Source organism: Mirounga leonina, unplaced genomic scaffold (assembly GCF_011800145.1).
Source record: "Mirounga leonina isolate KUSES-001 unplaced genomic scaffold, KU_Mleo_1.0 Mir_93, whole genome shotgun sequence".
NCBI classification, from domain to species: domain Eukaryota; kingdom Metazoa; phylum Chordata; class Mammalia; order Carnivora; family Phocidae; genus Mirounga; species Mirounga leonina.
In genome coordinates, this window is record NW_023270854.1 from 13,007,416 (window position 1) to 13,035,113 (window position 27,698).

The window sequence follows — 27,698 nt, forward strand, 5'->3', positions numbered from 1 at the left end:
CAGGAATCATTCATTGGGGCTGTGTTCCTGTCAACGCCCTTGCTAATTATTTCATGTCAATTGGGTATACAGACCAGGAGAGAGCTCAGAAAAAGTAAAAGACCAGAATTTGGTGGGGCCAGACAGAGGAGAGGTGAGCTTTGAGCCAAACTTGGAGGAAGAGAGAGAATTGGAGTGATGAAGAGGACCCACGGAGACAGAGGGAAGCAAGAAGGCAGACTCGAACACGCCAGCCATACAGGGAGCGAGAAGGGTGCTGGTTGACATTGGAGGGAGTGTCCACATGTGGAGAAATGTCTTTGGGTGAGCTGTGGGGGTGTCGTCTGGAGGAGGATGTTGCTTACTTTCTGATGAGTCTATCCTGAAATTCGGTCAAGAGAACCCTGTTCTCTGTAATAACCAGCCCTATTCCTCCTAAATTCTTCCTGACCGTTTGGACTAAGAGCAAGAAACCAAGAAATCAAGTCACAGGGACTTCTTCTGGGGAGCCATTTCAGGATAACTCAGTCGATCCCTTTGTTGGAAGTACTGGCCAGTACTTTGTCTTACAAAATGACTTTTGGTTTCTTGGCCTTGGTCTTTGATTATCGAATAAACATTTTAGTTTCATGATTACACTGTTTTCAGAGGGTAATGCATGGAGTGCGGTGCTAAAATTGTTTGCCTTCAGTTCTATCACATCTGCTTCAGGAATGCCAGAAAACAGAAACACTGTTTACTTAGTCAGTTGCCTCAATTAGAGCATCTGACAGAGAGAAGGTATAAAATCTGGCGGTTGGCATGACGTCTCATCTTGAATTAGAAAATCTTGAAGCGGGAAGTTCTTGAGAGGCCTTCCTTCTCCTGTCACCTTCTTCAGCCTGGTGCCACCATCCCTCTCCTGAACGCTTCTCCTGAAGGGGAGTTCCCAGAATGTGCCAACTTTTAGGAAAAGGCAAACCACAGTTGAATAAAAACTTCCAAGTTAACTTCTCCTAAGTCTGGTTCCACACTTGTCATGTTGGCCACTGTATCAAACAAATGCAACCCCGAAGTTACCTGGGAATATTGTTATTTGATCTACAGAATCCCAGTGTCTCTTTGAGGCAATGCTTGTCGATGACGTACTTCTTTTTTGTGTGGAGAAAGGCTTTTAATGTCATCTCCTCATGTAATTTCTCTTCATCTTCGTCTTCATCACCATAGACTTATTTTGTCTTTTCCTTTGGGTATCATGCCTTCTCTTGATATGGGTTCCACGAAGTGGCTGCAGTCAGAGATTTGATATTAAAAATGGGTCAGTCTCAAAAACAATGACAGTTCTCTGTAATTTTGATCAAATCACCTGACTTGGACATTTGGCTGGGTGGCTGTGGGCGTTCATATAAAACTTCACGAAGTGCCACTGAAACCTAGCTGTTCTTCCTCGGCAGCGTTTCACTCATCCATCCCTTTATTTAGAAAACATCCGAGGCCTACTCTATCGCTGTGTCTCTCTCTCTGTCAAATAAATAAATAAAATCTTTAAAAAATAATAATAATATATTGTTTTGATTATGGTGTGTTTTTTGCAGAAAATTAGGAAAATAGAGAAAAGCAAAAAGAAGGGAAACGAATCACTCATAATCCACCACCACCAAAAAACCCCACCCTATTGTTAATCTGTTGGTACACATCCTAAAGTTGTTCTTCTGTCTTTGCCTGGCACTGAGAAGCTTCCCAGTGTGGTCCCAGCTCGACGTTACAACCTTCCCTCTCTGCTTGCTTTTGCTCTGGGGACCTATACTGCCTTGCGTGGGACTTTTTTATAGGTCCCCTTCACTGATATTTTTTTTCTGATTCTATAAATAATACATGTGGTTGTAAATATTTTTTTTAAATACATATAAGGAATAAAGTAAGATTTCTCTTTCAAAACATCTCAACCTCCTGCAATAAAAACATTGATATTTTGCAGACCATCCTATCATCATCAGTTCACCTCCGTGTGCCTGAGTGCACACACATGATTTCCTATAAATGAGATCATAGCATCCATGTGGTTTTTATGGTTGACATCTTTCATTTTCACTTATTACTTCCCTCCCACTTCCTTTCATCCCTCCACCCCTAATCCCTCTCCCCTGTGTTGCCAGTGTTATCAACCTTGCATATATCCTTCCATGCTTTACTCCACACTCATGTCATTATATCAAACATGAGAGAGATATTCACACATACCTGTTGTGATTCTTGTCATTGCTTTATAAAAATCAGATCATATCATAAATCCTCTCTGCATCTTGCTTTTTCCTCACTTAAAAATGATATGTTGTTTAAATTCCTCCGTTCTTTCTTTTTCTTTTTTTCTTTTTTTCATTAGAGAGAGAGGAGGGGCAGAGGAAGAGGGAGAGAGAAATTCTAAGCGGGCTCCACACCCAGTGCAGAGTCCAATGAGGGGCTTGATCTCACAACCCTGAGATCATGATCTGAGCTGAAATCAAGAGTCAGACGCTCAGCCGACTTAAGCCACCCAGGTGCCCCACATTGTTTCTTTTTCATGACTGCATATTACTCCTTGGTTGTCTGTAGCATGGCTTAGTAAATGATTCTATTATAAACAACACTGTAGTGAACATCCCTTTGTTCATGTAGGCATGGATATGGCTTCATCAATGGGCAGTGTTTTTAAATTTGGGTAGGTATTTTCAGATTGCTTTCTAAATGGCACAGAAATATCTATTCCCACCAGCAGTGTATGAAAGTACTTTTTTCTGTATCCTTCTATGTGGCTATGACATTGTCACCACCAAGGGGCAGTGCCTTTAAATTGCAGGAAAGGATGACGGGCAGCATCCCTTTGAAATCTCAAACTTCAAATCAAAAGGGGCCATAATAAAACCATCACAGTGATATGTATAGAAGAGAATTCATTAAGAGGAGATCATGGTTTACTAGAGTTGGGTTTGGGGGAACTAATATTTGTAGAAATGAACCCTATGGCCTGAAGTGTTATTTTATTTTTAGGATGATTTTTTTTTAACCTAGCATGGCAGCTAGAAATATCCCTCTTGGCTTTAATTTGCTTCTTTACAGTTTTTGTCAGAACTCAAAAGGTAAAACATGTCACACTCAACTTTTGAACTTTGAGTCAACCTTGAAACTATGCAGATGGATGTATGTCAAGGTGAGAGCTGGTGAAAGTTTCCATGAACATGGTTTATATTTTAAATGCTTTTAAAATAACTGTCAATGTGGCATTAGAAGCAGGTGGAAGGGCTGGGTCTCACAGACCATCTCCTGAGCTGTGCAGGGATGTTTGTCTCCCCTCCTTTGTCCAAGATAGCAACACAGTCCCATTCTGTCCCTCCTCACTGCCTTTCTGCCTCTAAGTCAAGGACTGTCTGGTTCTTTCTGTCCTCATCCTGGCTACATGATCTGCCACCACTTCTCTTGTCCTTCTTTGTTCCTTCTGCCCCTCTCCCTTCCATTTCTCCCATATTTCTCAGCTTTCCCACAAAGAGGCTTGGCTTTTGCAGCTGTTGCCAACCATTGAGATTGCATTTTTGGACCAGCAAGTCTGCTCTCCCACATCATTTTGGGTGCAGCCTCAAGGTCATTGGCCTCTCTTAGCTGCTTTCATCCCTAATTTTTCTGTTGATAGACTCTCCACCTGATACAGGTGCTTCTCCCATCCCCCTTTAACTTTTTTCTTTTTTATCTGACATCATTTGGGAACCCTGAGTCCCTGCGGGCCTGAGGCTTCCCTTTACTTTGAGGTAGAAATAGATTTTATCTCTGAGAAAGTTCTGAACCAGCCTGTTCTATTGGCTGTTGGTGTCCTACCAAGTAAAGAACCTTTGGATTATTATGGATTGTTAGAACTGTGTGGAGAACAAATGAGGTAATCTAGAATATTGTTTCATTGTTCTTCAATGAATGTTCTCAGTGTCAGGGAAAGTCATAAATAGGATTCTGCTCTTAACTCCTTAATGCTGAATTTGCTCACATTTGTAGGTTAGACAAAGCCTAAACATTATTTTGATAGTGTGTGTGTGTGTGTGGTTTAATATGTACAACTTGTCTGAACACAGTAGCTCTGTGGTTTATCTTTTACTGAGAACTGCTTTTTTTTTTCCTTTTCTAAGAAAATGCCAGTTTTCTAAACTAAAGTCTTTCTTGTGAGCTCATCAGCAGTGAGGGATGTTGTGTGAGGACGTGTTGGTGATAATAAGATCAAACAATCGCCCGATTCAGGTGATTTTAACACAGATCATTTTGACTAAAATAGTATTAAGCATGTGATGCTGGCATGTGACATTTGAATATTGGCCAAGGAAAGCACTCAGGTCACTACAAATGGCTGCAAGAGTGAGAGATTTTCCTGTTTTTTCATACATTTTTGTTTGAGAATCTGAAACCAACCTTTATAGTTTGTGGAGGGAAAGTGACATGAACAGTCAGCATGAATCTATTTACCTGCTTTTCCCTTTTATGGCTCATAAGAATTCAGGTCCCTTAGTCCTAATCAAGAGCAATGTATAAAGTAGGGGACATGCATCTTAACAACTTTGAAATTTCTAGATGTTCTTTCTCTCTCACACCCCCTTCCCACAAGTCCTTTCCATATTTTTTCATCCTTTATGTAAAGGTATCTATATTTGGCACGGCTTAGAATTCACACCTAACACGGCTTAGAACTCACACCTTTCAAGTCCCTCTAGCCTTGGTCTTCTAATCTCTAAAATGGGACACCCTACCTCATGTGCCTGTTAAAGGCACCATAACTTCCTGCCTTTCCTTCTTTCTTTTGGAGAAACTTAGAATTTTCAAAACTATCAAATGCGGGGCGCCTGGGTGGCTCAGTTGTTAAGCGTCTGCCTTCGGCTCAGGTCATGATCCCAGGGTCCTGGGATCGAGCCCCACATCGGGCTCCCTGCTCTGCGGGAAGCCTGCTTCTCCCTCTCCCACTCCCCCTGCTTGTGTTTCCTCTCTCGCTGTGTCTCTCTCTGTCAAATAAATAAATAAAATCTTTAAAAAAAAAAAACCGAACTATCAAATGCAGTATTTTTAGGGTCACTTAGGAGTTGCCCCTAACAAGAGAGGACAACTGGAAATGCCATATTCTATTACCATATTCGTTAAAATCTGCCCCCCTCCATGGAGCAAACCAGTGACATTTCTGATAAAACCTGATCGCATCCTGATAAAGCCTGTGCCAGGAGCAGGACAACCGTAGATGATGCGTCCCGGGCCTTCCATGATTTCAGACCCTCACTCTGGCGCCTCTGGGGAAGGGCCTTTGCACAGTGTGGCTCTGCTGTGTTGGCAAATGCTCCCTTAGCTGTGGACAGACAGAGATCACAGCCAAGTTAGAATAATGCCAGAGGCCGGGACATCCTATAATCGGAAGAAAAAGATCTACGTGTCAGCAACATCTTTTTTTCGAGTACTGTTTCACTGCACGTGTCTGAAGGACTGAAAATGAGGCCAGAATCCCTGAAACAAAATGTAGAAAGTCAGGAGCTTCCAAAACTACAGAGCTCTACCTAAGGGAATTCGCTACGGATTAATAGTGACCACTAATGGACTCTTGTGGGCTGAGACTCTTGTGGGCTCAGAAAACCAGAACATCTTCATGTTTGAGTCAAGAGAACACAAGAGCAACCAGCCCTCAAGAGACAGTTTTCAGAAGGCTCTGGGAAGACGGGAAGAAGCAAGAGGCCGTGAATGATGAATGGCCACAGTGAGAACAGAACAGCCTAAGAGGTAGGACTCGACGTTCGGGGTGAGGTGTATTGGAGTCGACGAGAAGGGCAGGAGATTTGGAACTGAGTTAGAGGACAGTCTGATCCCCAGTGGGGATCCAGCGTGTGGGTGGCGGGGACCAGCAGGAGGGCCCGGATCTTCAGGGTCGGGCTGAGCGAGCAGCCACTGGATTTCTTTAGCGGAGTCCTGCAGGAGGGGATTGGCAAGAAAATACAAAACCTACAGCGCTGTGTGAATGGAAGGCGGGCAGTGAACTGACAGGAAGGCGGGAGCCTCGTGGGCAAGATAAGCTCGTTCTGAGACAACTGAACTAAAACCAGAGAAAATATTCTCTTAATCCAGTGTCTTTCATTCATTACAAGTTCAGCGTCTTTGTATGTCATTCACAAAAGAGCCAAATGCATTTAAATTTGTATAGTTGCTCACAGAATTGTGGTTAGAAACTCGTTGCTGATGGGAATGTTACGAGTTAAGGGAGTGTGACACGAATAACATAGGAACAGTGGGAGCGCCACTTGAAGCCTTTGGTAAGGGGATAAGGACTCAGCGCTAACCTTACAGTCGCTATTTTGTAAAGAATAAAGGATCATTCTGTCTTGGGCCTGAAGGCCGCGCTACCCCCGCCCCAGGCCTCCCCCACGAAGACCTCCAAGAATCACCACCTGGGCATTCACTCCTGTCCCCTCAACCTCTGTCCTCCCTTTGAGTGATGAGTCCAGGCCCTTGCAGGAGTCCCCAGCCTTCCCTCACCTTCCAGAATCTTCATCATCTCCCCTTCACCGCTTCCAAGTGTGCTCTAGGCTCCCAGTCCTGGAAGCGATTGCCTTCCCCATCCTGCTGCCCGTCTGATGCTGCCAGCCTCCTGCCAGGGTTTTAAGCTCCTGCAAAGCTGCCTGGTCTTGGAGTCCTCTTCCTCACTGCCCGTCCCACTCCCAGCCCTCCAGTGAGCAGGGCTTCCGGTAAATGCAGACCTCAGCCCCAGGGCAGGCTGGGTCTCTTCTCTCCGGTTTCTCCCTCTTTGAGATCTCATGGACTCCCTCTAAACCTTTCAACTTGGATGCAAGGTGTTCCAAACCCCCACCTCCAGACCTGACAGGTCTCCCATTTTCATTCCAGATTTCCAGCTCTCTGCTGGTTACAGCAACTGGGATAACCCGCCGCCGTTTTGAGCCCTGCTCTGCCTCTTCCTCCCCCAGACCTTAGTCTCTGGTAACGGGGGCACCTCATCCTGGTCCCCACATCTACTCATGTTTGGTTCCATCTTATTACTTTCTTCTGTGTCTGTAATCTCACTGATCTCTCATTTCCTCCATTTCAAACTCTGTCCCCATGGTGTTCTAGAAGTGAAAATGGATGGGCAGTCTACCACAGCCTTACTTGATCTGCATAATCAGAAGAGGTCTAGGTCAAGGGAATGTAAGTCTAAGTTGAATCATAAAAACAGAGAGTGTCGTGCCCCCTTGGTCGACTCCCAGACTTGAGCCAGTTTGCAGACCCAGAACCCTTAACTGCGGGGGAGGCTAAGTCCCCCATTACACTGCCAAAAATTTATATTGTTAATTTTTCTCCCAGCCTTCCCCAAAGGGTCCTACAGCCTTTGATCAGAGTAACTGTGCCCTGGAGAAAAGAAAATAATCAGACCTTTTGAGGAGTTTTGGACACTCGCTCTGAACGGACACGAATTCCAGGAGACCCAAAGCATTGCTGTGGGCCACCAGTCTGAGGTCAGGTGATGCCTGCGGCTTGAGCTCCTTGGATTGGTCCCCACAGCACTTTGTGCAGGTGCAGGGGGCTGGCTGTGCAGGTCCGCCATCCTCCCTGTCCTCGGCACAGCCAAAACACCTCGGTAACCTTTATATTCCCTGGCTCCAAACTTCCGTGTGTGCCCGGTTCTGGGAAAGAGCCAGTCTTCCTTAGCCTGATCGTTAAAATTGTCCACAAAGACTTCTTCCACTCTCTGCAGCCTCGTTGGCCACAAGTCCTCAACCCAGCCCTCTGCCCTGCACCCTCCCCATCCTGATGTAAAGCCCCCCAGACAGGGCACACGTTCTTTCCTCTCGCTTTTGCCTTTTCTCACACCATTCCCTGCGTCTGGTATTGCTTTTTGGCTCCCTTCTCTGGATTTGTGTGGTGCCTGTTTTTAGCACAAATATGCCATGTCCCCTCGTAAAATCTTTTTCTGCATTTTAGTCTTGTAACAGCCAGGGAAATGAGCAAGAAAGCGTGGACGGATTATTTCACCAGTCTTAGGGGAACAGAGGGGATCCTTCGAGGTGCGGGTCGTTACCAATCTTCGTCAACAAAAGATTGCCTTGTTTATACCTGTTCTTCAATAGTCAGCATTTTCTTAAATCTGCTGAAGGTGAAAGTGAGTTCTTTGTGTTTAAAAAATCATATAGGGGCACAGAAATAAGAAATGTTCATTTTGTTTAATGCGTGAGTATATTCCACGGCAGGTGGCCTCTCAACTTGCCCAAATAAAACGGAATTGGTTGGCTGAAACCTATCAGCAGGGCAGGAGGAATAATGGCCAGGTGGCGGGACCAGGAGCAGATGGGAAATATTTACTTAGATCTTCAGTTCTTCTTGTTAAGAGTCCTCTAATCAAGTACCGCCCCTCAGCTGTGAAATAAACTTCCAGTACCTTTGAGTAGTCTTTTCTCTGAAAAGGTAATTTCCGTGCCAGTTTCTCCTTTTTTTCCCCAAAGTCAGGGTTAGAATATCCAGTGTCAGTGGAGTCCGTACAAGCTTGACTACTCCCCAAGTTTTATTAAAAGTTTCCAGATCTCGGGGTGCCTGGGTGGCTCAGTCGTTAAGCGTCTGCCTTCGGCTCAGGTCATGATCCTGGGGTCCTGGGATCAAGCCCCACGTCGGGCTCTCTGCTCAGTGGGAAGCCTGCTTCTCCCTCTCCCACTCTCCCTGCCTGTGTTCCCTCTCTCGCTGTCTCTCTCTCTGTCAAATGAATAAATAAAATCTTTTAAAAATTAAAAAAAAAAGTTTCCAGATCTCAGAGTCAAAATCAAAACAGCGCAAAAGTTAAATTGAAAATGTGATAAATCCGGGGATTTTATTTTTTCAGACCAAACAAGGCAGCGTCACCTGCGGGGCGGGGGGGGGGGGGGTGTCTGTGCAGACCCTGCTTTGGAGGCCAAACGTCCTCATGCCTGGCTCACCCACCCCAGCACTCTGGTAGACCCGGGCAGCCTAGACTCCTAGGTGCTAGATCCCCTGGAGGTACTTTTGGTCTTCAGGAATCATAATTCTCCATGCACCGTTAGCCCTTAAACAACTTCGAGTTATTCTTCTCCTTTGACTTATGCAGCATGGCTCTGTTGCTGGTTTTCTTCACCCTTCTCTCCCTACTGCACTTCCATCTTCCTCTACCAACATTTGCAAAGCATTTCTGTAGCACCTGCTGGGGGCCAGAGCCACGCTTAGTTGCATGGATCTATACAGAGACAAATGGGACATACCTCTGCTCTTTAGGGGCTCACCCTACCGCCTCTCCACTCCTCTCCCTCCTCCATCTGGAACTCTGAGCACTCGGAGTGCTCCCCAAGACCTTTCCCCCCTTCTCTTCTCCCCTGTGCACATGCCCCTTCTGGAAGGCTTTTTTTTTCTCATGGTTTCAGTCATAAAACTATATTCCCAGTTTTATTTTCTCATCTGTAGTACTGACTTTCTCTTGCTTTCCCCCAGAATCAGTGTGTCCCCGGGCCAACCAGTTCCTCACAAGTGCTCCCCTCCTCTGTCAGGATCACCCCAGGTTTCCTTTTCCCCCCAAAACCCCCAAATCTGGAAATTGTCATAGGTCACACTCCCCTCTTTTGTCTGTGTCCAGAAATCAGCGTTGAGGCTTCCTTCTTCACCTTTCCCACTGCATCCATTCCGCCTGGTCCTGGTGGGCTTGCAGTGGCCCCAGCCCTCCCAGTGAACTCTGCACATCTAAGCCAACATCCTCTTCTTTAAATCCCATCTTAAGGATGTCCTCTCCTTACTCTGTTGGATCTCTGACAGCGTCTGACCCAGCACCTTGCACACAGTAGGCACATAACCAATGCTTCTTGATCTGTTACGGCAAAGGCATACCTGGATTTTAAATTGTCAGCTTCAGTTTCCCTACAGTCTTTACCTTGCAGAACCTCCGAATGGTAATCCCCGCACTGACAGTCCCTACTGTTGTAACTCTGGGGCAAGTGAAGCATGGCAGCAAACAGTGAAACAGATCAAAAAATTGGGAAATGAGATCCAAGAGGGGAATTAAGAAAATGGAGTTACTCGGTGTGGGAGAAACCAAGCCGGTGAGAGCTCATAGTGGAATACTGTATAGATGGCCTGCCTCTCTTGAGACAGTTGTCTATACACCCTTAGTTGTCACTCTTACTTATGCATGTCCTTTAATACCTACTACCTTACTGGGGGCGCCTGGGTGGCTCAGTCGTTGAGCGTCTGCCTTCGGCTCAGGTCATGATCCCAAGGTTCTGGGATCGAGCCCCGCATCGGTCTCCCTGCTCTGCGGAAAGCCTGCTTCTCCATCTCCCACTCCCCCTGCTTGTGTTCCCTCTCTCGCTGTGTCTCTCTCTGTCAAATAAATAAATAAAATCTTAAAAAAAAAATAGTACCTTGCTGTCTACCTCATTATTGCCCATGGCTCTGATCTTGTGTTGCATTCGGTGAGGAGACAGAGCCAAGGCCACATGGTGCTGGTGGACGGCGCAGTCCAGGACACACCAGGGTTGGGATGGCTCTGCATGCCGACCCACCAAGTCCATCCTAGAAGCAGAGATGTGGACCCAGCCATGGAGGTGATGCAGACTTCCTCCTCCAAGAGGTCAAGCTTTCACAGGGGTCAGACAGGGAGGCAGCAAACTGTAATAGAAGAGGAGGAGGGTAAGGCACAGTAGGAAAGATACAGGTTCAAAGTAAGGGAAGATTTATAGTGAGAATTGTCAAACCCTGAAATGGGTTACAGAGAAAGCTTGCTGGCACCCTCTTTCCTAGAAATGCTGAAGTTGTAACAGACAAACTGGCCACCATGGCCCGAGCACAGACTTCTCCGGAAGCTGGAGGATAGGAAAGGGGGCCATTGGCGCTCCATCTGCAGAGCCCACTTCTTGGGATCGCTTCGCTCGTCAGGGAGTTAGCTGCAGGCTGCTGCTTACTCAACCACAGAAGTGAAATTCGTTACTTATGAGAAATAATAAAAGATCTTTCTTTTTCTAGACTTCCTCTAGTCAAATGGGTCTCTTTTCTTTCGAAATGGGGGAGTTTGTTTTGCTTTTTTTCCTTTCGTGGCATTCAAATTACCTTTTGTATATACTTGGCCCAGTAGTTCAGAGTATGTTTACAAGAAGCAAAGCCCCAGATCATAATGAATGCTCACCATTTTCCTCAAAGATGGTGTGCGGAGTATGTGCACAGATGGAAGAAGTTAGGCTGTTGAAGATTTGATGGAACTCACCAGCATTAACAATGGACATTTTTAGCATCGTCAGAATGTTCTTCTGTATTTCTTCGGCAAACAACCATTTACTGAGCAGTTACTCTGTGCCCTGCACTATGCTTGCAAGTTGCAGAAGAAACAAAATGCATAAGACATGGTCTCTGCTTTCAAGGCACTTATAGTCTGGAGGCAAGATAGAATATATTACAAAGAAAGGATTATTCTAGTTCAAAGGAAGGCCATCATGGAGAATCATGGTAGAATTGTAATAATCAGTTTGAAATTCTACTTTTTCAAGCTTTGTCATTTCAGTCCTATATTAGCCTGGTTTTTCACTTAAAAATTATTTCTGATAACCAATTCACATGGTTTATATATTGAAACCATTTAGAAAGGTCTTTACTGATAAATTTCACTGCCCCCTCTGTCCCCATCTACCCAATTGGCTCATCTCTTATTTGATTGAAACAGGTAAATATATATGTTAATCCCCTGATTATAGATGTCCAGTGTCTCTTCATGCAAAATAATTACATATGCATTTAAATTTTCCCTCTTTCTTACACAAAAGGCAGCATACTATTTGCCTTGTTCTTCTCTTGGCCTATGAATGTAACAGTTTATCAGAGACCTTAGCATATCAGTACACAGAGTATATCCTTTTCCTTTCTTCTTTGGTAGGACAATACCTTCATAGTATTCCACTGTTTTGGAGATACCTTGGTATATTGGTTATCTGTTGCCACATAATAAATTGCTCTGTGACTTCGTGGCTTAAAACAACAATGATTTTATTTATTCACAACTTTGTGGGTGAGCCATTCAGGGTCAGCTGGGTGGTGTTTCTTCTGGTTTTGCATGGATTTACTCAAATGGATGTGGTTATCTGGCAACTTGACTGGGGCTACATGCCCAAGATGGCTTCACTCACATGTCGGTGGTAGACTTTGACCACCAGCTGGACTAGCTTGACTAGCCTGGGTTTACTTCACGTGGTGACTGGATCCCAAAAGCAGAGAAGAATCATGCCCCCAGTGCAAGAGAGCTTATTAAGCTTCTGCTTGTATCTTACATGCTAATGTTCCATTACCAAGCCAGGTCATGGGGCCAAGCCCAGAGCCAGTGTGGGAAGGACCTTCACAAGGGAGGGAACACCTTGAGGAGGGATTTATTGGACGTCACTGTGTTACTGTCTCCTACACGTGTCTCATAACTACCCTATTGATGGACACCTGGTTATTTCCAGTCTTTTGGCATTACAGATAACGCTCCACTCGACCGCCTTGTCCATTATTCAACTCATACGTGAGTAGGATAAAGTTCCACAAGTGTGTTGCTGGGGCAAAGGGTAAATGCTTTTTAAATTATCTATTCTATTTCTGTGGTGCTATTTCTCTGGTTATTTTAAGCTTGTGTTCTTCTGTCACTTGTGCAGGAACTTTGAAAATGTGAAAAGAGTTTGGATAGGAAATGCATATAAACTGAATTAAATAGAAACTCATTCCTAAAATGGCAAAAAAAAAAAAAAGATGAAAGCTATACTAGAAACCAAATAATGTTGACTATAGTAACGTGCATTTGAATAAATAGGCTTATTATTATAACAATGGTTTACGTTACTATTGTGTTTACAGTATACAAACAATTTGCTTGTAGTATCTTACTAATTCTTTCTCACAATAATTCTATGAGTTAAGCGTATAATCGGCCCCATTATATATACACGTGTAGTGTGTGTGTGTGTGTGTGTGTGTGCGTGCGCACATGTGGGTATTTTTTAAGACTTAGAGAAGTTACATGACTTGCCCCAACCAGTGGCTTATAGCCAGGATATATATCCAGCCCTGTAACAATAAACTTGACCTTTTCCCATTAAGCGCTTCTCATTTAGTAGGGACTTGTGTCTTGTATCTTAGCTTAGCTTCAGTTGGCATTAATTTGCTCTACTTGCTGACTTGCCATGCTAATATATCACAATCACAAATGATATCTTCTTAGGAAGCTCTTTTTTAAAAAATTACAAATAGTTTGTTTCTAATTTCTGAACACTTAGGGAGCATCCCTCAGGTTTTCTCCTGTTTTCCAGTGAGATCGTTGTCTGAATTGAGAGCTCCCTTCCTGATCTTAGTCACTAGTAAATCTTGAAAGAGGAATTCTCTTTAAGCCCATATGTTAGCTTTCAGCCTTCAGGAAAGAGGAGTTATTTTTAAATAAAACCTTGTCTTGGCCCTCCTGCAGCGAGCATGGAAAGTAGGCTGTTTTCTTTTTTTCATTCACCGTCAGACATTTTCATAGGGGTTTGGTCACGGCAAAGTGGGCCCCACGTACAAACCACCCACTTCCCCGAAGCATGATTGATTAGCAAAGCTGTTCTGCCCAAGGGCAGCCTGTTTGCCTGAGCCTGGATGTTGACAGGTTTGACATGCACAGATTTTAAAACAGGTCTCTCATCCCCAGGCTACAGGCTGTGGGCCAGGATGCTTGTTCTTGAGGGAGGAGAGAAAAGAAAGGATACACTTCGGGGAGCAGGGCAGGCTGCATGGATCAGGCGCCACCTCACATTCTAGAATTCCTGACACATGGCAGCTCAGGCCAAGGTTCGTACTTGCTGAGAGAGCTCCTGAGGGTTCCGGGGCCATGAAAACCAAATTGTGGAAGAAATGTGAAGTGCAGGTGAATGGAAGGATGCTTCGGCCAAGCCTGTGGGGACGAGGGGGGACCCTGTTTGACGAAGAATCTCGCAACATCAAAGGGAGGCATTCATTTTCAAGAAAGATAGAAATTTGATGCCCAGTCAACGTAACCTATGCTGGAAGTTTGGGAATACAGCCAAGCAGTGACCCTGTCAACCTGATGAGGTCTTTCATGTCTGTCTCCTTTGGGGCCTCCAACAAGGTGACTTTTATAGAGCAGAATCCACATAAACGTGTGCTCTGCAAATGGTAAGGCTTATGGTAGACTTAGAAACCATCTTGTTGGGGCGCCTGGGTGGCTCAGTCAGTTGAGCATCTGACTTGATTCAGCTCAGGTCATGCTCTGCGGGTTGTGGGATCGAGCCCCGCGTCGGGCTCCACTCTCGGCTCTGAGTCCGCTTGGACCGTGCTCTTGTGCACATGCGTCCTCTCTTTAAATTAATTAATTAATTTTAAAAAAAGAAACCATCTTGTCCAGGCCTCACCGTTTTAGAGATGAGTAAGCTGAGGCACAGGACGGTTGGGTCCGTGGTCTCAGGGTGTTCTCCTCGTTAGAGGTAGAGCCAGGTCTTCTAAATCTTCGTAATGCCAGTAATCATGGTCGTGTTGCCGATACTCTAACGAATGTTAGTTAAGTGAATGGAGGAATACGTGAATTTCCTTTTGAAAGAAACATCTTTAAAAGCCACATAGGTTTTTAAACCTATGTTTAGGAACATAAATTCCTATGTTTAGGAATTCCTAAATTCAGGAAAGCCACATAGGATCAGCCACTTCACTTACTTACATATTAAACTTCGGTCACCCTAGGGACGTTCCGTTGGGGGTGATAAGAAAGGGGGCGGTTTATAAGGACAAATCGGTTAGTGTCTTTTGAAAGACTTTCAGGAATCTGGGGTTTCAAGGCATTTTGACCATCGTACAGAAAGTCTTAAATGTCAGCATTGGATAGAAGAATTGGACTTTCTTACCGTGATGTGTTACATGCTCAATGTGCGATGGGCCTGGTAGGGAAACTTCAGCCCGAGGTTGAGAGCAGTCTTTAAGTGCACTTTAGGGACCTGGATGGCAGTGCAGTAGTGGGAACAGATGTCCCTGGGGAGACGGGGCCCCGATCTTTCCCCTGATCCCCCTCGAGTGCTGCCTGCTCACTGCCCACTTCACGCAGAGGAGCCACACTCTCTCTGAACACCCCACCTGATGGGCTGAGGGTGCGGCCGATTCGGCTGCTTTGGGAGAATACCACCCCTTCCTGCGTGACTTCATTTTTCTTCTGTCGCCTGCTCGACTGTCAGTTCTCTCTTGTCTTTGGCTCATGAGCGTCTCGCCACCTGGGATGGAGGGTAGAAACTTTGGCGAGTTTTCACCGACGCATCTGACAGCATCTGTTGCCATCACTACATTTCGACACCTGCCAAAAGAGTGTCTCGACTTTTACTTTCCTCTCCAAGATGATAAGTCGTATCTCCCTTTTGGGGTTTAAGTCCGCCACTGTCCTACTGGCCACGGAGAATGTCTTAGAAGCCCATTTATCAGTATCTACAACCGTGCTTCATGTTTGGTTTCCTGTGTGTCGTGAAGAAAAACCTGCAAAGAACTAAAAGTAGGGATTCCAGTGAAATGTGGGGTCTGCTTTGCTCTAGCTGGTGTGAGAGGCTGTGTAACTCTAAGAATACCGGTAGTGGTATCTATCTACATTCTAAGAATTTAGGGAGGCGAGGTTTGTACAGAATTAAATCACCCCGTCATATCTGTGAGGCTTCCTGCAGAACAAAGGCAAAAATAAACCCAAACAAACAAAACAGGAACATGTTTGAACACAGTGAGATGCGTTCTCCTCGGAGAGTAAAGGCTTTGAATTGGTCCTTGAATATTTCATTGGAGACCTACTTGCTTGAAAAGATGCTTTTCTCTCTCTCTCTCTTTTTTTTTTTTTTGGTAGTGTTGTTTTGTTGTTAATTGTTTTGCTTTTGGTTCTTACCATTTAACCCATGTGTGTGGTTGGATATGTCAGGATTTTCTTGATAGAAAGTGGAGGGGAGCTAAGATCTGCCGCCCGCACCACAGAAGAGTCCGGATAGGCCTAGCTATATGTGTGCATGTATATGTGTTTGTGTGTCTGTGTTGCGTCTCCCATGTCTGTGTCGGTGTGTATGTGTGTGTCTCATTGCATCTGTATGTGTGTTTTTGTGTGTCTGTGTGTGTCTGTGTGTCTTTGTGAGTGTATCTGTGTATATATCTCTGTGTGTCTGTGTGTGTTTTTGTGTGTCTTTGTGTGTCTCTGTGCATGGGTGTGTTGGTGTGTGTGCAGGTACACAGCATTGTCAGGCCACACCTTCTTCCAGCATCATGCTTCTCTTTTCCTCATCTCGAAACCACTTACATTAAAGCAAATATAACTACTTTCTTAACAAAATAAAGCCCAAATAACCTGAAGAGCTCAAATAAAATCCACCCCATGACCCGATGGTAAAAAACAGAAATTTTCCATGGAGAAAGTCCCACACCAGCCTGAGGACGGCAGACGAGTTAACTTGAGTCTTTTGCTTGCTCTACTTCTTTTTTACCCCCTACAAAGAATGCCTTCTCACAGACTCCACATTTCACTTCTCCATATCTGCCTGATAATGGTTTTCATTTGAATTTAAAATATTCGGTGATCCTTGGAGAAGGTTGTAGAAGCTGGGTTGAATATTACATTATCTTATGAAAGCTTGCCTCCCCCCTTCCCCTCCCCTTCTCTCCTGCTCCCGCCCCCCCTTCCCTGCCTCCTCTCCGTGACTGTGCCTGTTGTTTGCCCTGATTTACCAGATGTGCGCCAGCCCAAGGCCCACTCTGCAGGGGACGGCCACCTCCCAGGCACTCTTCCTCCCTCCCAGGCAGCCGCCCCTGAGGAACTTCGTGGAAAATGCAGGAATAGTTTGGCATTCAGTTGTGTCGTCCTGCACGTTCGGAGGGGACAGATTGCAGCAGCACCTGTGACAGAAATAGCCACCACAGAGGGGGTCTCACCCACTGACAGAGCCTGGGCTAAAGGCTTGCCTTGCACTTACTGAGCCCTGAAAACCGCTGGCAGGTATGAGAATCGTTCCTCATTATCAGACAAGGAACCCGAAGCTCAGAAAGGTGAATGATCTGTCAACGCGGACACAGCTCCCAAGGGACGGGGTGGGCCTCGAGCCAGGTGGGCCTCTGAAGGCCATGCTGTTGGCCTCCCTGGCAGCCTCCCCAGAAGGAGCCGAGCCCTGAAATACACCGAAGAACCTATTTCATATAAGAATTTGGCAGCCGCGCGTCACCAAACCGTAATGGTCTTCCCTATTTGGGGACAGAAGTTACTTCTCCTCACCTGGCGTTTCTAATCGTCCACTTTTCTATTCTAAGAAATAGCAACACATAAAGGAGATAGATTCGAAAAAGAATTGGTTTTTTGTTGTGAGGTGCAGGCTGGGAGATAGAGTTTAGATGCTAAAATATTGGGATTTATAGTAATGATTCCACATTTATGTTAACGATGAAGAGGAAAAGGAGGTTGAAATGTGGCATTCAGAAATCCGAGAAATGTAAGAAATGTAAGCCACAAGGAGCCCATAGCTGTAATGCATCCACGGGTAGGAACACCAGGCTCATGTCTGCCCAGCCTTCTGGAAGGCCGTTTGTATTTTATCCTGTATGATAAAGGCCTGCGTAGTTCTTGCTGCCTGACTTGACTAAGCATATTAACTGCATGCAATGCTCAGCTCTCATTAATTTTCCATGGGCTCACTTGGCTTTGATCTTTTCATTTCGAGGCCCAAAAAGACCATACAGAGGGAGAAGGAATCATGTTATATCTCCTCCAATGTGTGTCGTTTGACCCCTAATGATGCCTTTCAATCAGAGAAAAGGTTTTAGTAACCAAGTGACTAAATTATAGCGCTACCCTTCCCCCGCCTCCTTTATCAAAACTTAATTAGTATTGACTCTTTTCTTGGCTAAATCCCATTTCAAAACCTGCAGAAATGAGCTTTTTCCATAGTTGAACCTTTTCAAGTTCTGTATTTGAAATATCTTGAAGCCTAAGAGAATAGTGTTTAAACAAGTTATGCATTGATTTCCTCTTACCCTGAATTATTTCTCGCCTGATTTTCCTGAGGTTGTTCCTGAAACATTCTTTGTGGTTCATTGAACACAAAAAACAAACCATGTACCAAGTTGGGTGAGGCTGGAGGGATAAGGGAAACATGGCATTTGTTCTCAAGGAACGTAAGTCTCGTCAAGGAAATGAGACACTTCAACAAATAGCCATAAGGTAAAATCAAAAATTGTCAAGTGCTATAATTTTAATGTTGATTACTACATACCTAAAAGCTGGTTAAATTACAGTTTTATTGAATGCTAACGAATTATTACTCCCCTCCTGCACAGAATTTTCAAAACTCTTTGCTTTCCCAGGCTTATAATTATGGTGACCACATTTTCCATACCCCAAATTAAGACACATGGTCTGACAAAAGATTCTTGTGCCCCTTCTGGGTGTAAGACCACCCATAGTTGGATTTTTTTTTTTTTTAAAGCAGGCTTTCGTAGGCAGGTTCTGTAAAAATAGAAGTTTGTTAAATAGGCATGTTTTTAGACTTTTCATTAAAAACGACCATACAAACAGTTATTTTATTTTGTATCTGAATCAACATGTTATATCCTAAAGCAGTATTTTACAGCCGAAGGGTATGTGTTAGCCTATTCATAAGAACACACTGCTGGATCGAGTAATAATACCTGCCATTATCCAGGTGTAATAAAAAAGGTCCCTAGTGGTCTGCTCCAGGTCTTTAATTTCCCTTTTGAAGATAGAGCTCCTTATTTCACTTTCAAGGTTCAACATTTTTGCAACTTGCAAATGATTACCATTGAGGCATGCCAGATGTGAGCAGTTGTGAGCAGTGCTTCTTGAAACAGGGTTAAAGGAGTGGATTTTTCTTCCTTGTTTTCTACCACTGTTTTCGGTGGTTTCTATAAGTGTAGTTTTTCACAACAGAAGGCCATGTGGATGGATACCAGCCTGGGCTGCCATGGTCAGAGGCACGGGGCTTTTGAACTTCTAGAGATAAATTAGGTCCGTGTGGCTCGTTGAAACATGGTGAAAGCAAAGTGTGCTTGAGCAGATATTAAATGGCTTTCCCAAAACCACACAGCTTGTCAGTGGCCCAGCCAACTCCTGATCCCCAGCTTTCTGACCAACATGGGTTCCCACTTTCCTGGGGATCATTGCTGATCCATGAGCCCTTGGGACCAGACTTCTCCCATGAATGCTTTGAGGCTGAAGTACCAAAGGATGTAGTCAAAGCCACTACTCTCTTTAATAGATGATTTTGAGCCTTTATTTTGTAAGATGGCTGCATGTCCAAGTTGATTATCTGAATGCACGTCAGAATAGATCTCTTCCCTCAAAACTATGGGCAAGTCAGCTATGAAGATGATTCACCTTCAACTGCATGTCACTATCACCTCCTATTCATTTATTCAGTGACTCTTTATTGAGCATGTGCTCTCGGGCAGGCACTTGTCTGGGTTCTGTAGCTACAGCTTTGAACAGATATTCTAGTTCTTTTGTGGCTATTGGATGATGCTAATAAATGTATCCAAAAAATTAAAATTTTTAGTTTGCTCTACGTTGGGATGACCCTGGGTGCAGAAAGCCAAAGCAAAAGTGAACTGACATTTATTAGATATCTGCAGCTTTGTCGTGTGCTGTGTTGGATGCCGATGAAAGATGAATATGATTATCACTGTTCTTTACAGATGAGGAACCAAGGCTTGGGAATGTAACTGATCTTGTTCAAGGTCATGCTAGTAAGGAAATGAATCTACTCTGGTGTCTTCAGGACCATTCTAGATGTGATCGTATGCTTTTAGAACCATGTATTTGATCTATGACCACCTCATGGAAAAATAAGTTGTAAAACCTTAGGGCACATTTTTGCCAATGTTAATAATCAATATCAAGAAATGTCATGTCAGGGGGCGCCTGGGTGGCTCAGCTGGTTAAGCGCCTGCCTTTGCCTCAGGTCATGATCCTGGAGTCCCGGGATCGAGCCCCGAGTCCAGCTCCCTGCTCCGTGGGGAGTCTGCTTCTCCCTCTCCATCTGCCCCACGCCCCGCTCATGTGCTCGCTCTCGCCCACTCTCCCTCAAATAAATAAATAAAATCTTAAAAAAGGAGAGAGAAATGTCATGTCATTGGACTCACTTGAAATATCATTTGAAATTTAGGTATTAAGTCCATGTTCCCTTTACCGTTTATATCAATTTATGTTTCTGAATCACAGTATTCACTATAGTACTCTCTGCTTTCATAACAAGCGTCTTCCATAGACACCTCACCCCAGATTAGCCATTTGATGACCACAATAACATGTGCTTCTCAGATAACACATGACCTTTCATTTGGCTCAGAACTTAGTGGTTGACTTTGCTAAAAATAGGTCTTTAATGGTTGAGTGTGACATTCATCGCGGGGTGCTGATATTCGGGATTTTCTCTCCCCGTATCATGAAACAGGCCCATGTATGGCTGCCGAATTAATGAGCCTCATTTCTTTGATGGGACACATTAAGCACGTCAAAGATAGTTCCTCGCATTTTTGTCCCCGGAAGTAGTTAACAGGGAAGTATGGAAGCTGCCAGTGCTTGAGGACCCCGTCCCTATCCCTTTGGTGTATCTAAACACAGAGGTAGATGGGGACGGTGTTTCAGGGGAGGAGCGAGGGGCTGGATTAAGGGTGGCAGCTGGGGCGGGGTCGCGGGGTGAGGGGAGAAGGTCTTTTGCTGACTTTGGTCCTGACCGAACAGGGCTGACGTAATGCGTCACCACGTGCGGTGGTTGTGGGGTCACGTGCTGACGTCATTCCAAGACCCCAGCGGCCGTCAGTGCTCCTCAGCGCCTCGCGGCTGGCCTGAGGGCTGTCGGAGCTTCAGCTCCTCTCCTCCGCGCAGGCTTTGGTCGTTTCTCCAGTTTGGGGTCTTTGCGGAAGAGTCGTGTGTCAGCTTATCTATCACCGGAAATACTTCCCATCGTGCTTAGGACGCCATCTTGAGCTCACCCGTTCCCACCCGCCCATGGCTCGCCGGCCGCACTGAATCCCGGATCCTCCCGCCCAGCAAGCTCACACCCCTCTTGGGCGCTTCCGCCACCTGTGACCTCTGCCTGGATTGCACGCCTCCTCATCATCCCGGGGCCCCTCCTCCTCGCCTTGCAAATGTTTAAATGTCACTTCCTCGCAGAAGCTCCCCCTGATCACCCGGGCCTTCCCTCTCCTGTCGCCCCACTTCCGTTCGCCGGCTATTTTCGTATCACACAGTCAGTGTTTTACGTGGGATGCTTTGAGTTCCGAGAAGGCAGGGACCATGCCTGTCTTATTTGCCACAACATCCCCAGCCCCTGGAGCCCTGAGCATGTAGTAGTTGAATGAATAGCTATCGAGTGAAGGAAGGAGGCACCCAAATTGTAGGTGACTTAAATGTCACAAACCATACTTTCAGGTTACTTTTTAATAATGCAAAGGGAATAAAAACCAGATCTTTTTTTTTAATTTCCCATTTCACCTCAGTGTTCAGCAGTTTCCGATTGGTCAGTGATTAATTAATTACCCATAACAGGCTGTCCTCAGGGGACCCAAACCCACTGCTCTTTTAACCTTTGCAAACAAACTGTCCTAAAACCTTACTCTCTGGCACCGATTTCAGAATCTCTACTTAATGCATCAGAAACCTTTAGGACTTAGCCAGAATTCCAAGGCTGGCTTCATTTCTTCAGTAAGCGGCCACTGTGCATGGATACCCACAGCAAGTGATTTCACAGAAACCTGCCTCAGATACTTAGAGCTTGATGTATTTCACACACGCAAAAAGCACTTTTTCATTTGAGTAGGTTAGTGACGCTATTGAATACAAATGACCTGTTTCTGAATATACTAGAATCTCACTAAAATTTTTCTGGCTAGCAAGTGGAATTCAGTGGAAGATAGGCCTGTCATAGATCAAGGGGATTTATAGTTACTAAAATAAAGACTCTCAAAGTGGTTTCATTTTCTGGGGCAGCCCCATGGTTTCTAGGGCTCAGAAACCATTGTCAGGGACTTGGTCTTCAGAACCGCAGACGGGAGAATCCCGTCTTCCCTTGCAGGTGGCTGGTGGCAGGGGAGGGGGTTGGGGGGGGCACGGTGGTTCTCTATCTGAAAGTGGGAGGTGGGCTCCACTCGATCCTGCAGTACTGTTGGTGTCCAGCTTCTGATACATTATGGAACATGTCTTTGTACTTGGCGGGGGGAGGAATCTTACTAATTTGGCGAGAAAACGTAGATTGAGTTTCAAAAACCTGATATTTGGAAAACTTTCTGAAAAAAGTGTTTTAATATATTAGAGTTTGCCTTTGCATTAGCAAATCAAAGAGAATATACTGTGGCATAGATCATCCAGTCAAGCTCTGCATTCCAAACCAATTACTTTTTTTGGTCTAACCTCAGTGATGCAGCTGCTGAGTGGGAGATCATTATTCAGGGCACGTATGACAGAGCTCTGTTGGATTCTGACTGGGGAAAGAGTCTTTTTCACGTTTTTTATTTGGGGAGGGGGACATCTTTTCTATTGCTCTGTTTGAGAGTAGGAGTGCCATAAAGACTTAAGTACGGTAAATTCTCTAGTTAACTAGAAGAGTGAGGTGTTCCAGTTAATAGTGTTCTGGTTAATATTAATCCAACATTCTGTTTTACCCAGAGGTATCCCAAAGACCACTTCTCTATGGCCAGTGTTTATAGAACTCAAATAGAACAAACTATACGTAATACCAAAACTATACCAAATACCTGTTCATCTCTTTCAATGATCAGAAGATACTTTAGGATCTCACCAAGCCTCAGGACATCAAGAGAAACAGCGATTATTGGGATTTGGGGCCAATAGAAGCCTGGCCTATTACTGCTGGCTGAAAGGGGCACTTGTGTTTCCCTGGAGGAGAGATGGGGAAGGGGCTGGGTGGGTGGAAAATGGCGGGGAGGGGCTTTGATATCTTCACTGCTGTCACCAGAGGTGAAGGATGGCCATTTTCCCAGGTCTCATCAGGTGATCTGTGAGGTTTTTATTGGGCTTATAAATACTCACAAATACACAGACCCTAAAGTGAGATAATGTCTGTGAAGTACCCAGTGCTGAGCCTAACACATGGAGAAACCTTGAGTAAAGGCAAGGTGTAACTTGGATGCGTTTATCTGTGATTTGGTTTGGCTTATTATAGCTTTTTTCTTTGTGGGGCCAGGGAGCTCTTCCTGGCCTCCTTCTTGGCTGAAGGGACTTAGATACCTATTTTGGGAGGAGCAGAAACTTTTCAACCTCCAGTGTTGTTTACATTTCTAAAGGAAGCGTCTACAGATGAGAAAAATTCAAGAAACTATCATGAAGTAAGGGTAAATATTGAAGGGTAAATATTTAAATCGGTTAAGATTATAACTTCAGGTTGTACCTTCTTCTCTGGGACATGTCTAGAAAGAGAGAGAATTAGGAGAAACAAGTGTAAAACAGGGTTTCTTTTTTTTCCACACACCATTAAAGGAAGGTATATTCTCATGAATTTTTTGGAGGGCAATTTTGACCTCAGTTTTGAAAATACTAAGTTTATGTGCCCTCTGACTCAGCGATTTCACTTCTAGGGTTTTTTTCCTATATATATATATATATATATATATATATATCATATAAAAATATGATATACTTTTCCTATATATATATATGAAAGGGCATCCATCCTAGCGTTATTTATCCTGTTTTTGCAGCAGAAGCATACAACTAACTGGGGAAGAAAAAGAAATATGTGTGTAGAGGGCTGGCTAAATGATGGTCAATAGATGTTATGAAATTAAATACAGCTATCAAAAAACATGATAGATGTTCATGAACTCACGTAGAAAGATGCCCGAGATCACTGTAGAGTAGAAAAGTTGAAGTCTGTATGGAGAGTATGATGTCATAGATGAGAAAAAAAAATTAGATGCATATATGTGCATGCACATGCGTAGATTTTTCTGGAAGGATATAAAAATACTGTTCTATTAATGTAATATAATTGAATAATTATAGAGTATTATAAGTTAAGATTAATAATTATGACAGAGTAATACAAATTAAGATTAGTTGGCATACCCATGTTATTTATAGTAAAATGGGTATTATTAAAATGCTTAAAAGTTAGCTGTCTTACGTGTGTTAGCTACTTTCTAGTTTGCACTGTAATTTGTTTCTTCAGCCCTTACACGTATCACATAAACGGTTAAACTTTGGTCCAGCTTAGGGTCATTCATAATTTCCAAATTGATGTTTTTATTGTTTCTCCAATGGTGTCAAAGATGATGGTGATTATTACTGAACTAGGTGCTAAGCACTTGGACTTATATTTTCTCTAAACCTCATGAAATCCTGAGAGATGATGAAGAGGTGGAGACTGTACCCACCGATTTAAGTAACTTGCCAAAGTTGTGTAGCCAGGAAGTTTGGGGAGCTAGCCCTCAAAGCCAGCCTACCACCAAGGACCATGCTATTTCCATATGTCGTTCTGCCGGAGATATGGCACTAGTGAGTTAATTTCTCAGAGAGTCTGTTTTGTTGTTGAAACAGATAATTTTGAAAAAAGATATAATAGAACACATGCTTTGCTTGTTTGCTATTTTCTTGCTTTCTAGCACATTCCATTCACCATTGTTATTACTTATTCTGTGCTTCACATTTGTCTGAAGTCTGAACATATAGCTGTGAAGCTAATGGAAACTTCCCAAGCTCATTTGATTCTGCTGATATTTCCATAGTGGAAATGCCAACCCTGTATTAGCGGGGCCAAGTGGAGCACGCCATGTGAACACTGCTCCAGCCTTCAGGGTTGGACCTGATTCAGATTTGAACACCATACTGTTGTTTATTTTCTTGAGATAAAGAACAAAAAAAAAATTTTTTTTTAAAGCAAAAGCTGCTCTTGAAACATTCAAGTAATGTAATTTTTCTTAGTTGAACTAATTTTAGGCTTGGCCTGGTTTTGATTTACGAGATTGCCACAGTTCCATAGGGTACACCCAGGGTGGCTTTGTAGAAGTCACAGTAACAGTCATAGAAAGGCCCTTCCAAGGGTGCCTGGGTGGCTCAGTTGGATAAGCATCCGACTCTTGGTTTCCTCTCAGGTCATGATCTCAGGGTTGTGAGATCGAGCCCTGCGTTGGGCTCCAAGCTCAGCGGGGGGGTCTGCTTGGGATTCTCTCTCTCCTTCCCCCCTCTGCCTCTCCTCTCTCTCTCTCTCTCAAATACAAATAAAATCTTTAAAAGAGGAAAAAAAAGGGGGGGCCCTTCCAAGCCTCCATCTCCCTTTTTTGCTTTTCTGCCACCCTTTATCTCCTCTTCCATTCAGCTCTTTCCTGAGACCTGGTCTTCTGGTGATCCTGGCATTTTGCAACCTTGTAAGGTCAGTGGGGTGGACAGAGCCATGGGACTGTGCCCACCAAATAGGGAATCCAGTCCGGTCTTAGGAAAACCTTTTTTAAACTAAGTCCTACAAGAAAAATAATCGAAGTGTCCAGTTATCTGTGAAGAGAGAACAGAATGTGCAGATGCCCAGAGGTAAAAGAGAACTCAGCGCATCTGTGCAGCTGCGAGGCTCCCAAGGGCCTGACCTTCTCTTTTAAATGAGGATATTGACTACAGATTAGTTCCTTGACCTTGTTCAAGGCCCATAATATCAGGGTACAGAACCTCCTAGAATAAGCAGCTTTGTTTCTAAACATCCCTCCAACACCATTACTGCTTCTGAGGGTGTTTAGGACTCCTATCTCTCGTGGCTGGTCATACCTGGGCCATCTTCCTAAATTCACACTGGCAGATGACACAGCTGGGCAAGGGGAAAACCTTAGGGACTCCTATGGAAGGGAATAACTGCTGCTTCTTGGACAGGGACTGTTAGCATAATACCCTTTTTTAATCTTTTTTGATGATTTATTTATTTGAGAGAGAGCGTGAGGAGGGGAGAGGCAGAGGGAGAAAATCTCAAGCAGACTCCCTGCTGAGCTAGGAGCCCATGGGAATCGATCTCACGACCCTGAGCTCATGACCTGAATGGAAACCAAGAGTCGAATGATCAATTGAATGAGCCACCCAGGCACCTCCTATATCTTTTTTTTAAAACAGGGAAATGCTTAAGGTTGAAGTTTCTGTTTTCAGTAATGAAGATGGATATTCACATGAGGGGAGGACAAAGGAAACAGAATGCCCCAGCCTTAGGCTAAGCATTTGGGCTATTTTTTTGTGTCATGGACAGAAACATCAAATGACAACTCTTGTTTCATTTCTCTTTATGCATTCGGCACTAAGTCCTGCTTCTAAATCTTAAATTCTGTTAACTTCTCACAATGCACAAACCTAGTTTTGCAGTTTACACATGCCAGAATTTGGGGCACTTGTCCATCCTCCAGCCAGTTAAGGAAACCTTTCTCTGGAGTTCTTTTCCTTACTCTAGCTTATCATTTAAATTTATTTTTTTGCCCAGGAATATGAAAACCGAAAAGGTAAAGACCAAATTTGAAAATGTGTGTATGTCAATGAACTCATCAACCTGAAAAAATAAGAAATATATATATATATATATATATATATATATATGACTATCTAAAGTCCTATCTATATTCTATATATATATATAGGACTATCTATAGTCCTATCTATATTCTATATATATAGAATTATATATATATACACACATAGGACTTCAGAAAGTCCTATATTTTTCATATATATATGGGCATATATATATATATATATGACTTCAGAAAGTCCTATATTTTTCATATATATATTTCATATATATATATTCATATATTGAATATATATATTCATATATTCATATATATGAAATATTTTTCATATATATTTCATATATATATATGGGCATATATATATATATGACTTCAGAAAGCCCTATATTTTTCATATATATATATGGGCATATATATATATATATGACTTCAGAAAGTCTACTGAGTGAAAAAGGCAATTGTACTTGTAGTTTTAAAATAACAGATCTATTCCGGTTCAAGGTCAGTCATGAATTGTAAAGGATAAGAAATAATACATGGTTACTATTCAGGGACAAGAATGGTCGTATCATGTACAAAATGAATTTAGTTAAAAAAGAACAGTAAAATGCTGTTCTTCTAATTGTCAGCAAATTTCCACTAGTTAGAAATTAAATGTAGTCAGTAAATCCCTTAGATAAAAAAGCTAGATGAAAACTGAGAATCCTGTAGTAAATATGAAGGTTGTTGGATACATTAGTCACATGTGTGTAATAAAGACAATAAATCGACATAAGTGTAGCTTTGATGAAATGTGTATTAAGCACTTTGAACTCCACAGAAGTAAGCAAAGTATAAATAGATAGCATGCTCAGGCAGAGAGAAAATCAAGTGCTATTTTAGCACTTGGGCTAGTGATAATTTATTATTCAGGCTCTGCAGCTGAGTCAATGTTTATATGGTGCTTTATATTAACTGAGACAAAAATGGTCCATACACATAACTGTCTTGGATTGATCACTGAGTGATCAACAGAAAAGGCATGAAACGGCCACTCACCGACAAGCAAGGGATGTATAATGTTTTCAGTATTCATCCTAAAAATTGAAGATGTTCTGACGATTTTGTCTGATGAATATGACTCAAGGAGAGGTGGTAGAGTGAATGTAATGGAAGAAGACAGGAAAGTGGTTAACATTCCAAAGTCAGGGCTCCGATTGCCTGGATTCAAATCCCAGCTGTGTTGACCTTGGGCAAGT

At 43.6% G+C, this 27,698-nt stretch overlaps 1 protein-coding gene across 3 annotated transcripts in view; it reads left to right on the forward strand.

Moving 5' to 3' along the window:
• The window catches only part of BCL2 (BCL2 apoptosis regulator), a 233,161-nt gene that overhangs the window by 88,711 nt on the left and 116,752 nt on the right, over window positions 1-27,698 (forward strand). Inside the window, exon 3 of one of the 3 annotated variants that reach the window (XM_034995684.1) lies at window positions 12,433-12,590. The exons of the other annotated variants lie outside the window; for them this stretch is intronic. Within the exon in view, the coding sequence (XP_034851575.1) occupies window positions 12,433-12,483 (51 nt within the window). The 3' untranslated portion in view covers window positions 12,484-12,590. Of the gene's footprint in view, window positions 1-12,432; window positions 12,591-27,698 lie in introns of those variants that run through there. 3 annotated transcript variants of the gene reach the window in all.